The sequence below is a fragment of the Pseudozyma flocculosa genome, assembly GCF_000417875.1.
Source record: "Pseudozyma flocculosa PF-1 unplaced genomic scaffold scaffold00024, whole genome shotgun sequence".
Lineage (NCBI taxonomy): Eukaryota > Fungi > Basidiomycota > Ustilaginomycetes > Ustilaginales > Ustilaginaceae > Pseudozyma > Pseudozyma flocculosa.
Window position 1 is genome coordinate 31197 of NW_006920892.1, and position 11347 is coordinate 42543.

The 11347-nt window shown below is 66.2% G+C and overlaps 4 protein-coding genes across 4 annotated transcripts; 3 read left to right on the forward strand and 1 right to left on the reverse strand.

The window, feature by feature from the left end:
• Window positions 1-2037: 2037 nt before the first annotated feature.
• On the forward strand, window positions 2038-3624 carry PFL1_06124 (uncharacterized protein; the record flags this gene model as incomplete). The annotated part of the gene is made up of 1 exon (XM_007883664.1): window positions 2038-3624. One exon carries the CDS (start codon window positions 2038-2040, stop codon window positions 3622-3624), a length of 1587 nt encoding a protein of 528 aa, XP_007881855.1.
• Window positions 3625-4681: 1057 nt separating this feature from the next.
• Window positions 4682-6280, forward strand: PFL1_06125 (uncharacterized protein; the record flags this gene model as incomplete). The annotated part of the gene is made up of 1 exon (XM_007883665.1): window positions 4682-6280. The coding sequence occupies one exon, from the start codon at window positions 4682-4684 to the stop codon at window positions 6278-6280; it is 1599 nt and encodes a 532-aa protein (XP_007881856.1).
• Window positions 6281-6900: 620 nt separating this feature from the next.
• On the forward strand, window positions 6901-9246 carry PFL1_06126 (uncharacterized protein; the record flags this gene model as incomplete). The annotated part of the gene is made up of 2 exons (XM_007883666.1): window positions 6901-8788; window positions 9032-9246. 2 exons carry the CDS (start codon window positions 6901-6903, stop codon window positions 9244-9246), a joined length of 2103 nt encoding a protein of 700 aa, XP_007881857.1.
• Window positions 9247-9766: 520 nt separating this feature from the next.
• PFL1_06127 (uncharacterized protein) lies at window positions 9767-10997 on the reverse strand (the record flags this gene model as incomplete). Its single annotated transcript, XM_007883667.1, has 2 exons — window positions 9767-10276; window positions 10386-10997. The coding sequence occupies 2 exons, from the start codon at window positions 10995-10997 to the stop codon at window positions 9767-9769; spliced, it is 1122 nt and encodes a 373-aa protein (XP_007881858.1).
• Window positions 10998-11347: the final 350 nt, after the last annotated feature.

Below are 11347 nucleotides of genomic sequence, written 5' to 3' on the forward strand. Positions count from 1 at the left end.
AACGGAAAACAAACAAGGAACGAGCAAGATACATACATAGAAGGCCAGAGTTAGAGTTGCTGAACGCTGGGTCGATCGGCGTTGGTTGCGACGGACCAAGAGGCTAGGCTAGGGATCGTCCCGCTCTGCGCCGTAGCTGACTCCGCCGAGCGCCCGACGTCGGTCAACCCCACACATACATGTACAGCGCTGCACTGCGCTGCGCTGCGTTGCGATGCGATGCGATGCGATGCGATGCACTCGGTCGGTCGGAGGCGGGGTCCACCTTCGCGGGCGTAAAGACGAGATCCCGTCTACATATGTGCAAGCAGACGCGCCGCTTATCCTCATCCTACCAGAGTAGTAGCACCTCTCCGCCACCGCCACCGCCGCCGCCCGCCGCCCACCACGGCCATGGCACGTACAGAGTACTTTGACCCTGCCTCGGCCGTCCGCTTTCGGCTGCATCGGTGTGCGTACAGACGTGTGTGTGTGTGTGTGAGAGAGAGAGAGAGGGTGTGTGTGCGTGCTTCGCTGTCGCTGCCGTGCTGCCTGCTTGCCGTGCTTGCTTGTTCCCCACCCTTTTTCGCCCTGCAAGGGTGCAACGCTACTCGTCACAATCGAGGCTCCTCAAGCCGAACCTTAACGTAACGACGACGACGTGCCCTTGCGTGGTCCGCCCGCCGTCGTCGATGACCCCTTCCTGTCGGTCCGTATGTGGCATCACGAGATCTGGAAGGTCCGTTCCTAGCTCCATTTCGGTCATCCGAGTCTGAGTCGAGTACATACGGTAAACAGTCCCGGCCTGCCTCGCTCTCTCAACCGCCACCGTAACCAACGACGACCCGGCCCCAACTCGAACCGGTGCCCGGCTTCGTCTCGAGCCGTGTCTTTTTCCTCGTCGTATCATTCGTATGGCTCGCCGGATTTCCATACCGAGGACCCCCTTGTCCAGCACAGCTTAGGGGCGTTAGTGCCACTGTGCGTGCATGTGGTGGGGGCAGCAGCCCGAACGCCCCGGTCCGTCGAGCTTAGGGGCGGTGACGGCGCCCCATGCTACGCCCCGAACGCACGCCTGGCCGTTTGCTCGTCTGGTCCTTGTCCAAGGCTAGCTGCGTAAAGGAGAGCCAAAGGGCCTGCGCTGAAAGAGGGCGCGCTGCGATCATCGCCTCGAGCGGCAACGGCGACGCCATCCCGAGAGCCATGGCCTGGCATGGGGCCCTACGTGTCGCACTAAGCGCAGGGCAACGTACATAACACCTACCTGTTTCGAGCGGCGGCCGCGCGACGGCAAACCTACACTCTGAGACTGAGGATAAGATTCATCTGCGTCTGACCGAGCTGCCAGGACTGGCCTGGCCATGCGCGCCCCTCGTCGTAGGTCGGTCGACCAACCTTTTGGCGACCGACCGACGCCACGGGGCGCACCATGCGAGCATTCACCGCGAGGTGCATCCAAGGCCGTCGCTCGGTACGGTCGGTGTGTATGTACCTGGCTTGTTTGGCCTCCACCGCCGTCGCCGTCGCCGCTGTCCGCCCACTCCTCTCGTCTTCTCTTCCGTTCTCGTCTTGGCCTTGGTTCCCCGCCCCGCCCCCTTCACCTTTCTCTTCTGTCGTTCGTCGGCGGCTGATCCGCTGCCTTCCCCCGCCCTCGCCCGCCCGTACACAATCGGACCCCTCCTGGCCGTCTGTCTGCAGTCGCCGCCCCGTCCTTCCTGCAAGCTTCCGGACCTGCGCCTTCCTCCATCCGCCTCAGCTCTACTTCGTGTCCCTCATCCCTCGGCCTTGATCCTCACCCTAGCTCGCCCCGGTTGCCGTCAAGTGCCGCGCCGTGCCGTGTCGTGCAGCGCGGTGCAGTGCATAGTGCACGCTGCAGGCCGTCGTCTCGCCCACCCGCTTGATCGACAAAGGTAGAAATACAGGACTGGCTGGACCATCCTCCCGCTTCCTCCTCCGCCACCCTCACGACTCCCTCTCCCTCCTCCCTCGCCCTCTCCTAACCCCCTAGGCCCTTCCAAGCTACCTAAAGCGCACACTTCCTTGCGATTGATCGCCACGATGCGCTTCGCTACCGCCGTCACGCTCCCGGCCGCCGCGCTGCTCGCCAGCGGCGCCGCCGTCTACGCCTCGCCCACGTCGCAGTCGCCGACGAGCTGCGACAAGCTGCAGCCGCCAAAGATCCCCGGCGTCAAGTACCAGAGCGTCCAGCGCATCCAGCACACCGACGCGCCCTTCCCCAACCCGCTCACCGGCGGCACCGTGCCGCTGTCGTACTGCGAGGTCATTGTGACGCTCTCGCACGCCGGCGGCAACGACAACGTCATCGTCAAGACCTGGCTGCCCAACGCCGACAAGTGGAACGGCCGCTTCCAGGGAACCGGTGGAGGAGGCTACCGCGCCGGATACCTCGACATCGCCCTCGCCCCCGCCGTGGCGCGCGGCTACGCCGCCGTCTCGACCGACGCCGGCGTCGGCCTGTCGGACACGGGCGACTTCATCCTCAAGCCCAACAGCACCCGGATCGACAAGACGCTCCTCGAAAACTTTTCCAAGCGCAGCCTGCACGAGATGACCGTCATGGGCAAGGACCTCACGCGCCAGTTCTATGGCAAGAAGCACTTCTACTCATACTGGAACGGCTGCTCGACCGGAGGCCGGCAGGGCTACATGGAGGCTCAAAACTATCCCGAGGACTACGAGGGCCTGCTGGCGGCGGCGCCGGCCATCAACTGGGCGCGCTTCGTGCCCGCCGGCTACGTCGTCGACCTGTACCGCCAGAAGATCGGCTACAACAAGCCCGCGTGCGAGCTTGCCGAGATCACCAAGCGCGCCGTCGACGCGTGCGATGGCCTCGACGGCTTCAAGGACGGCATCGTCGCCGCCACGAGCGAGTGCCACTTTGACGCGTCGACGCTGGTCGGCCAGCCTTTCACCTGCAGCACGACGGGCGAGTCGCTCACCTTTTCCAAGGAGGGCGCCGACATTGCCAACCTGGCGTGGCACGGTTTCGAGGAGAACGGCAAGCGCGTGTGGTACGGCGCCAACGTGGGCACCAACCTGACGCAAGTGAGCGGGATTGACACGACGTTTACGCACTACTCGGACGCCTGGCTGCGCCTCGCAGTCGAACAGAACCGCGCCTTCAACCTGACGACGCTCGACGCGCACGGCCTGTACAAAGCGGTCAAGGAGAGCGTCAAGCGGTACGACGACCTGATCGGCACCGCTGACCCGGACCTGCGCAAGGCGTACAAGCACGGCGCCAAGATCCTCACCTGGCAGGGTCTGCAGGACCAGGCGGTGCTGCCGACGGGCGTCATCGACTACTACACGCGCGTCAAGCAGAAGCTGGGCGGCAAGGTCAACATCGACGACTTCTACCGTGTCTTTTTCGCGCCGGGCGTCCAGCACTGCCAGGGCGGCACGGGACCGCTGCCCGACGACCCGCTCGCCGCCCTGGTCGACTGGGTCGAGAAGGGCAAGGCGCCCGACCGCCTGCCCGCCACCACGCAGGACTCGCGCAAGCTGCAGCAGCCGCTGTGCAAGTACCCCAAGCTGCCGCGCTACACGGCCAACGGCGACCTCGAGTGCAGGGACACGGCGTTTGCCCAGAACTTTACCCCGCTCGACCCGCTCAGGCGCTGAGCCGTTGTTCCACCTATCCCTCGGTCGACCAGCCCCCCTTGCTGGAGCCGCACGAGTCTGGTGTTCCGCCGTCGTCCCCTTGCCAGTGGGGACGTGGTCACCCATCTCATGCCGCCGTTTACGGTCTCTCTCTCTCTCTCTCTCTCTGTGCCTCGGTCCTCTTTTTCGTACATACCCTCATCGTCGTTCATTCACAACGGGCCCCTGAAAGGCAATGAAAGCGTTGGCGGCGAAACGGCACCGTGCCTCCGGTGGTGCAACAGTCGACTGATCTGCCACAGCCTCTTGTCCTTGAGCACATTGTCTCTTGCGCGACCCATCACTTCACGATGCGGATCTGCGCTCGTCCGCTGGCCTTTTCAAGTCGTTCGTGCTCCGGACCGTGCGCTGTGCGGTCCGAGCCCCGGCCCGCCTCGGGATTCCATCTGGATGCTTCAGACACGGGGCCCTCCGCACCGTGCCCTGGCGGCGCCACAATCAAGACTGCCCCCCGACGCGTATGTATCGGTGTCCAGTTCGGGCCGGGTTACCCGTATCTACTGTCGTGCATCTTCTGGTCTGCTCGCATCTGACCCGCCGGCGCATGTGCACGGCGTCGCATGGCCCAGATGGGGATGGAAATTGACCGACCACCTTGGCTGCCGGGCGGCTAAACCGTCTCGGCAAGGAGCGCGGGTGGGATGGGGGTCGATTCCGCGTGGGCCTCGTCTCTCCCCGCACTGAGTGCTCGCTGGGCGCCTTCCCCGCTCCGTCCTTGACGAGGTCAGAGCGTAGCTTGGCATTCGCACGAAGAAGGCCGGATCTTGCTTGTCGCTGCGCCATACGGTGGTATGGGGGTTGCAGGCGAGTCGGCGCAGTGCCAAGATGAACGGGCGACTCCCTCTACGTCTATAAGAGAGGTGTGAGGAGACCTTCTTGCCCGTCATCTTGATCGCTTTCGAGCAACGCCCCATAGCACAACCCCCATACCCTCGATAAGCATCGTCGTCGTCGCCCTCCGGGTCAGCTTCCACCTTCTCGTCCATACAGACCCGCGTTCCGCACCATCTGCGCAACGATGCACCTTGGCCCGCTGCTGAAGACGCCCGCGGCCCTGCTGCTCCTGGCAGCGAGCTGGTTGGGCGCGGCGGCAGCGCAACCGGCAAAGGCGCCCAGGTGCGACGAGCTGCGACCGCCCAGCATCGCCGGCGCCACGGTCGTCGACGTACAGACGGCCGAGCGCACCAACGTGACGCTGTCGCGCACCATCCGGTTCTGCGAGGTCAACGTGACCCTCACGCACGGCACGGCCGACGACCGCGTCCTCATCTCGACCTGGCTGCCCGCCGACGACCTCTGGAACGGCCGCTTCCTCGGCACTGGCGGCGGAGGCTACATCGCCGGGAGGTTCGCGGGGGAATTGGCGCCCGCCATCGCGCGCGGCTTTGCCGCCTCGTCGACCGATGCCGGCGTGGGCTCGGCCAACGACGGCGAGTTCATCCTCAAGACTGACGGCAGCGACCAAGTCAACCGCGACCTCCTCGTCAACTTTGCCCACCGCTCCATCCACGAAATGACGCTGACTGGCAAGCACCTGACGCGCCAGTACTACGGCAGCAAGAGGAGGCTCTACTCGTACTGGACTGGCTGCTCGACGGGCGGGCGGCAGGGCATGATGGAGGCGCAGCGGTACCCGACCGACTACGACGGACTGATGGCAGCGGCGCCTGCCATCAACTGGGCCACATTTGTGCCTGCCATGGACCACACGTCGCTGCTGCGCCGCCGGCTGGGCTTCCAGGGCCCCGCGTGCGAGCTGAGCGAGGTGCGCCGGCTGGCCGTCGAGGCGTGCGACGCCCTCGACGGCGCGACCGACGGCGTCGTGGCGGCGCCCGAGCTGTGCGAGTTTGACGCCATGAGCGTCGTGGGTCGCCAGTTCCGGTGCACCGGCAACGACAACGGCACCGACACCAACACGGGCAACGAGACGACGAGCATCTCGGCCGAAGCTGCGCGGATCGCCAACGAGGCGTGGCGCGGGCCCAGCCTCGAGGGCAAGCGGGTGTGGTACGGATACAACTACGACTCGGACCTGCTCACCGATGCCGGGCTGGACCCGCGCTTCTCCAAGTACGCCCAGGCGTGGACGAGGCTGGCCGTGGAGCGGGACCGCAGCTTCGACGTCGACTCGCAGGACGAGGCGGCGTTTGCGTCGATGCTGGCGCGCAGCCGACACGAGTACGGCGAGCTGATCGACACGTCGCAGGCGGACCTGTCGGCGGCGTACCGCCACGGCGCCAAGATCCTCACCTGGCACGGCGGCAGCGACCAGGCCATCAGCGGCGACGGCACCGTCGACTACTACACGCGCGTGCGGCGCCGGATGGAGAGGGAGCACGGCGTCGACGTCGACGACTTCTACCGCGTCTTTTTCGCTCCGGGCGTCGGCCACTGCCGCGGAGGGGTGGGCGCGTTGCCGGACGATGCGCTGTCGCAGCTCGTCGAGTGGGTCGAGAAGGGCAAGGCGCCCGAGCGCCTCGATGCCACGACGCAGGACGAGCGCAAAAAGAAGCAGCCCCTCTGCCGCCTGCCCACCGTGGCGCGCTACGATGCCGCGGGCGACGTGCGCTGCGTCAGGTCGTCGTGGGCCGACAAGTTTGAGCCGCTCAAGCTCTGAGCGGGTAGCTGTGCGCCCTGCAAGCCGGCAGGCAGGTGATGCGATGACTTCGAGTGCGAACACAACGGATGCGAGCCCAGCGATGTAGGTCACGCTTGCCCGTGTACAGTAGCAAGCAGGCAATCACACGTACCATTGTATTTACAGGGCGCCGCGCCGACTTTGCTTGTCGGGATGGCCAGGCAGTCTCGGTCTGGCGTCGAATCAAGTCTTTGGCGTTGGGTTCCGAGGCGCTGCGGTAGCCTCGGCGCTAGAGACAAGGGGTAAGGAGTTGCGTGTGGGCTCGGAAATGGGTTGATGATGACGGGAGAAGGAAGAGGCTGGAGCGTACTAACCAACTTAGTCAGTCGGGAAGTCATGGCTGAGCGCTCCTCGGCATGAAGGGTGCGGACGACGAGGCTCCGGTGTCTGTGAAATGCACGGAGCACGTCGTACGTCGTACGTCGATGCCGGTCTACTTGAACCCGTGTGGCAGCCGTTCTCAAAGGCCCCCGCGAGCCCGCACTTCTCTCTCGACTGTCCAACATCCTCCATACACGTCTCGAGACGACTCTCCCCCTTGCTTCGAGGCCGGAGGAGCGTCAGAAGTTACTTCTCTCATCGCCTCTCCAACATTCGACATGGAAAAGCGTCTCGACCTCGGCCTGCCCTCGCCGGCGACGCAGCAGCAACAGCAGCAGCATCGCTCGCCGCCGACCGATGCGCGACCACCGAAGCGGTACACGACGGCCCAGATGCTGGTGCGGCTGCCCATCATCCTCGTCGTGCTCCTCTACTGCGCCTTCAACCTGGTCCGCCTGCCCTACGTCGTTATCCACGACCTCGTCTCCTCTGCCCCGTCTTCGTCGCGGCCGTACGGCACCTTCCCGCGTCGCGACGATCCCTTCCACTTCCTACCCTGCACCAACGTCACCCTGCCGCCGGCTCTCGACGATCCCAACGCCGAAACGTCGTGGGCACGGCTGTACGACCCGGACCCGCGACACTGGAGCTGGGGTCGCAAACCGGCTTCCAACGACTCGGTCGTCGCTGCTTCTCGACGCTCCGACACCGACGACGACGACGACGACGACCCGTACGCCGGTCGAGGCATCTACCTGTGCGGCTACCTCGATGTTCCGCTCGACTACTCGAACAGGTCCGACGACCGCATCGTGCGCCTGGCCGTGACCAAGTTCCAGGTATCGGGCCTGGCCCCGCGCATCCGCCAGCACCGCACCAGCAGCGCGGGCAGCGACGGCGGCGAGAGCCGCGCCGGCACCAAGTCGGCGCGCACGCTGGTCATCAACCCTGGCGGGCCCGGTGGCAGCGGGACGAGCTACGTGTGGCGGGCGGGCGAGCAAAAGAGCCGGCTGTACACCGAGGGGCGGTACGACGTGCTGGGCTGGGATCCGCGCGGCGTCAATGCCACGCAGCCCTCGGTGTCGTGCTTCCCCTACGACGCCGACCGCGATCGGTGGGGGCTGTACACGGGCCAGTTCTACCGCACCACGTCTGGCAACGCGCGGCCGCAGCTCGACATCAGCGACGCCATGGGCGAGGCCGTCATGGCGGCGTGCCACGCGCGGTTGGGCGACCTGCCCCGCTTCGTCTCGACGGGCATCAATGCGCGCGACATCGACGAGATCCGCCGCGCCCTCGGCGAAGACGAGCTGACGGCCAACATGGTCTCGTACGGCACCGGGCTGGGGCAGACGTACGTCAACCTGTTTCCGCACCGCGCCGGACGCATCGTCCTCGACGGGACCGAGTACGTGCGCGACCACCGCCTCCTCGGCGGCTTTGGCTGGACCGCCCTCGACAACGTCACCGACGCCTACCGCGACGGCTTCCTCGGAGAGTGCGTCCACGCCGGTCCGGACCACTGCGACCTGGCCCGCCCGCTCCGGGGCCACGGCGACGAGGAGACGGTGACGCTGCGCGGCCTCGAGGCGCGCATGTCAAAGCTCTTCGACTCGGTCCTCGCCCGGCCGGTGCCCGGCTACCTCGACGAGAGCGGTCCGTCGCTGCTCGACTACTCGACCCTGATCGGCATGCTCTACTCGACGCTCTACAACGCCAAGACGTGGCCCATGTTTGCCAAGATGCTCTCGCAGCTCGAGGGCGGCAACGCCACGCTCGCCATCCAGATGGCCGACGCCAGCACGTGGGAGTACGACCCCTCGGTGCGCGACCCGCGCGCCGACCCGCCGGCGAGCGACGAGCTGTTTAGCATGGTCGTCTGCTCCGACTCGTACGACGCCCCCGCCCGCGACCTCGACTACTGGCAGCGCCTCTGGTCCACCATGGCGCGCAAAGACTTTATCGCGGGCGACGGCAGGTTCTACGACGTCCTGCCGTGCCGCCACTTTGCCAAGCACTGGCCCCACCCCGTCGACGTCTACCGCGGAGACCTCAACCATACCCTCCGCTTCCCCACGCTCCTCGTCGCCGAGACCTATGATCCCGCCACGCCCCTCCGCAACGGCAGGAGGCTGCTCGCCGAGATGGGCAGAAACGCGCGCCTCAGTGAGTATCCGCGGGGGGAGCGCTCGGAGGGCCTTGAGGTAGACGGCGGCCGCGGGCGCAAGCTGGCGCCACTCCTCCCCGTCGCGCGGTTCTTGTAGCGCATGGCTGACACGTTGCTCTTGCCTTGCCTGTCCCCATCTTGCCTCCCTTGCCTCCCTTGCCTGCCGTGCTGTGCCGTGCCGTGCCTGCCTGCCTGCCCGCCTGCCCGCCTGCCTGCCTACCTTCCACCACCACGGACGACAGTCGCGCACCACGGATACGGGCACTCGTCTCGGGACACGTCCAAGTGCACCGACACGCGGATCCGCGACTACCTGCTGCACGGCACCGTGCAGGACGAAGCCGAGGTGGCGTGCTACGCCGACGAGAAGCCCTACCTCTACGGCGTGACCCAGACCGAGGGCGGTCTCGAGACGTGGCGCCAACATGCCGTCGAGATGAAAATGTTCCGACACTGAGCTCCGTTCGTTCGCTCGCCCGGCCTTGGCCTGAGACTTGTACGTAGTAGACTTTGAGGAGGAAGGGGAGGGATGTTAGATCGTTGGCTGCACCTTGGCGTCGTGTGCACTGGGCGCGATGTGTGTCTGTGAGGGAGAGAGAAGCGGCACAGCGAGGTCAGGCTCGGCTGTGCGGGGCAGGTGAAAGTGAGAGAGACCGACCGGGCCTCCCAAGCGGCGTTCGGGTTGGGCGCCAACCCGACGATGTCGTCCGACGATGGCGCGGCTCCAGCGACCGGGCAAGTTCGGCCCGCCGGCGGACACGACGACAAAGGATCGACCCTCGTCCCCTTCCTGTCGCAGCGTCACGCGGCCGTCCTTGGATGGCGAGAGGCGTTCGGCGTCGGCAAATGGCGATCGAGTCGGACGGGCAAAGGCCTCGAACGTCGGCGCGTCAAGTCTCTAGATTGGCAGAAATAGGGCGGCGTGGCGGGTCGTCTAGTCTATATCGTCACGGCAGCGTAGGACTCCAGGAGGACGCTCAGAGGGCGGCGCGGTCGGGCGCCTTGTAGTCCTCGTTGATGAGGACGTATCGGAAGCGGGGCTTGCCGGCCTCCATGTCGACGACGGCCTGGTTGGCGTCCTTCATGTTGCGCTTCTCAATCATGGGCTCGAGGTTCTGCTTGGCGGCGAGCTCGAGCATCTCCTGGATGACGCCGGGCCCGCCGATGAGCGAGCCGCCGAGGAAGACGCCGGAAAAGGCGAGCTGGGCGAGGGGCGTGGGCATCATCTTTTCCTCGGGGATGCCGACGGCGACGATCTTGCCCAGCGGGCGCACGAGGGTGAGGTACTTGTCGAGCGGCATGTCGCCGTTGTTGTTGCACGTGATGAGCAGGTCGAGCGAGCGGCGGTGCTGGGCAAACACGTCGGGCCCCTCGGAGGTGGCGATAAAGTCGGTGGCGCCCAGCTTGCGCGCCAGCTCCTCTTTGCTGCGCGTCTGCGAGATGGCCGTGATCTTTTCCGCGCCGAGGGCCTTGGCGAAGAGGAGGGCCTGGGCGTGGGTCAGAGGAGCAGGGAGAGAGGCAGGGGCGACAAGGGGTCAGCGATCGGTGCGGTCCGCTCCATCCGAGCCAAGGCGGGAGAGCGGCTCAACGACTTACAAAGTGGCCGAGACCGCCGATGCCGACGACGCCGACGCGCTTAAAGCCCTCCTGACCGCAGCCGTTGGTGCGGAGCGGGTTGTAGACGGTGACGCCTCCGCACATGAGCGGGGCCGCGACGGCCGAGTCGAGTCCGTCGGGGATGGGCACGGCAAAGTGGGCGGGGACGCGCGAGAACTTGGCGTATCCGCCGTACGAGGCGCCGATGGGGTTGCCCTGCTTGTCCTTGAACTTGCCGTTGTAGGTGCCGACGAGGCCCCTGCGGCACCAGGGTTCGAGGCCCTGGGAGCACTCCTCGCACTCGAGGCAGGAACCGCTCTGTGCGCCGACGCCGACGCGCTGGTTGAGGCGGAGGTGCTTGACCTCGTTGCCGAGGCGGACGACGTGGCCGACAATCTCGTGGCCGACGCAGAGCGGGTAGTTTGCGGGACCCCAGCCGCTGCGGAGGGTGTGGAGGTCCGAGGCGCAGATGCCGCAGGCCTCGATGGCGATTTCGACGTCGGTCTCTTCCCACTGTTTGGGCGTGTAGGGTTCCCACTTCATGTTGCCGATGGCCTTGTTGTCGTGGCCGATCCAGCCGACAAAGTGGCTGTCTTGCGAGGCGGCGGACATGGTGACGTGAGGCGGGGAGGGGTGATGGATTAGTCGCGGAGTGGTTGGTACCGGGGGGGGGGGGGGCGAGCTGGGAGATGATGGCAGCAGTGAGCGTGTAGCGAGGGTGGCGCTGGCGATGGGTGGGAAGCAAGGGAGGAGCAACGACGGCGACGACGACGACGACGAGGGGAGGGTGCGGCTTTTGTAGCTAACCGCGGCGCCGGTCCAGAGCAGCCGGAGGACGAGGCCTCGAGGGCGGGCGGGCAGGCCGGCGAGGCGGCGCGGCGGCGAGGCGGGCAGGAAGAATCGTAATGGCGGAGATGGAGGGAGCCATGGCTCCCATGGCCGCCGCCCGGAGCTGCATGATT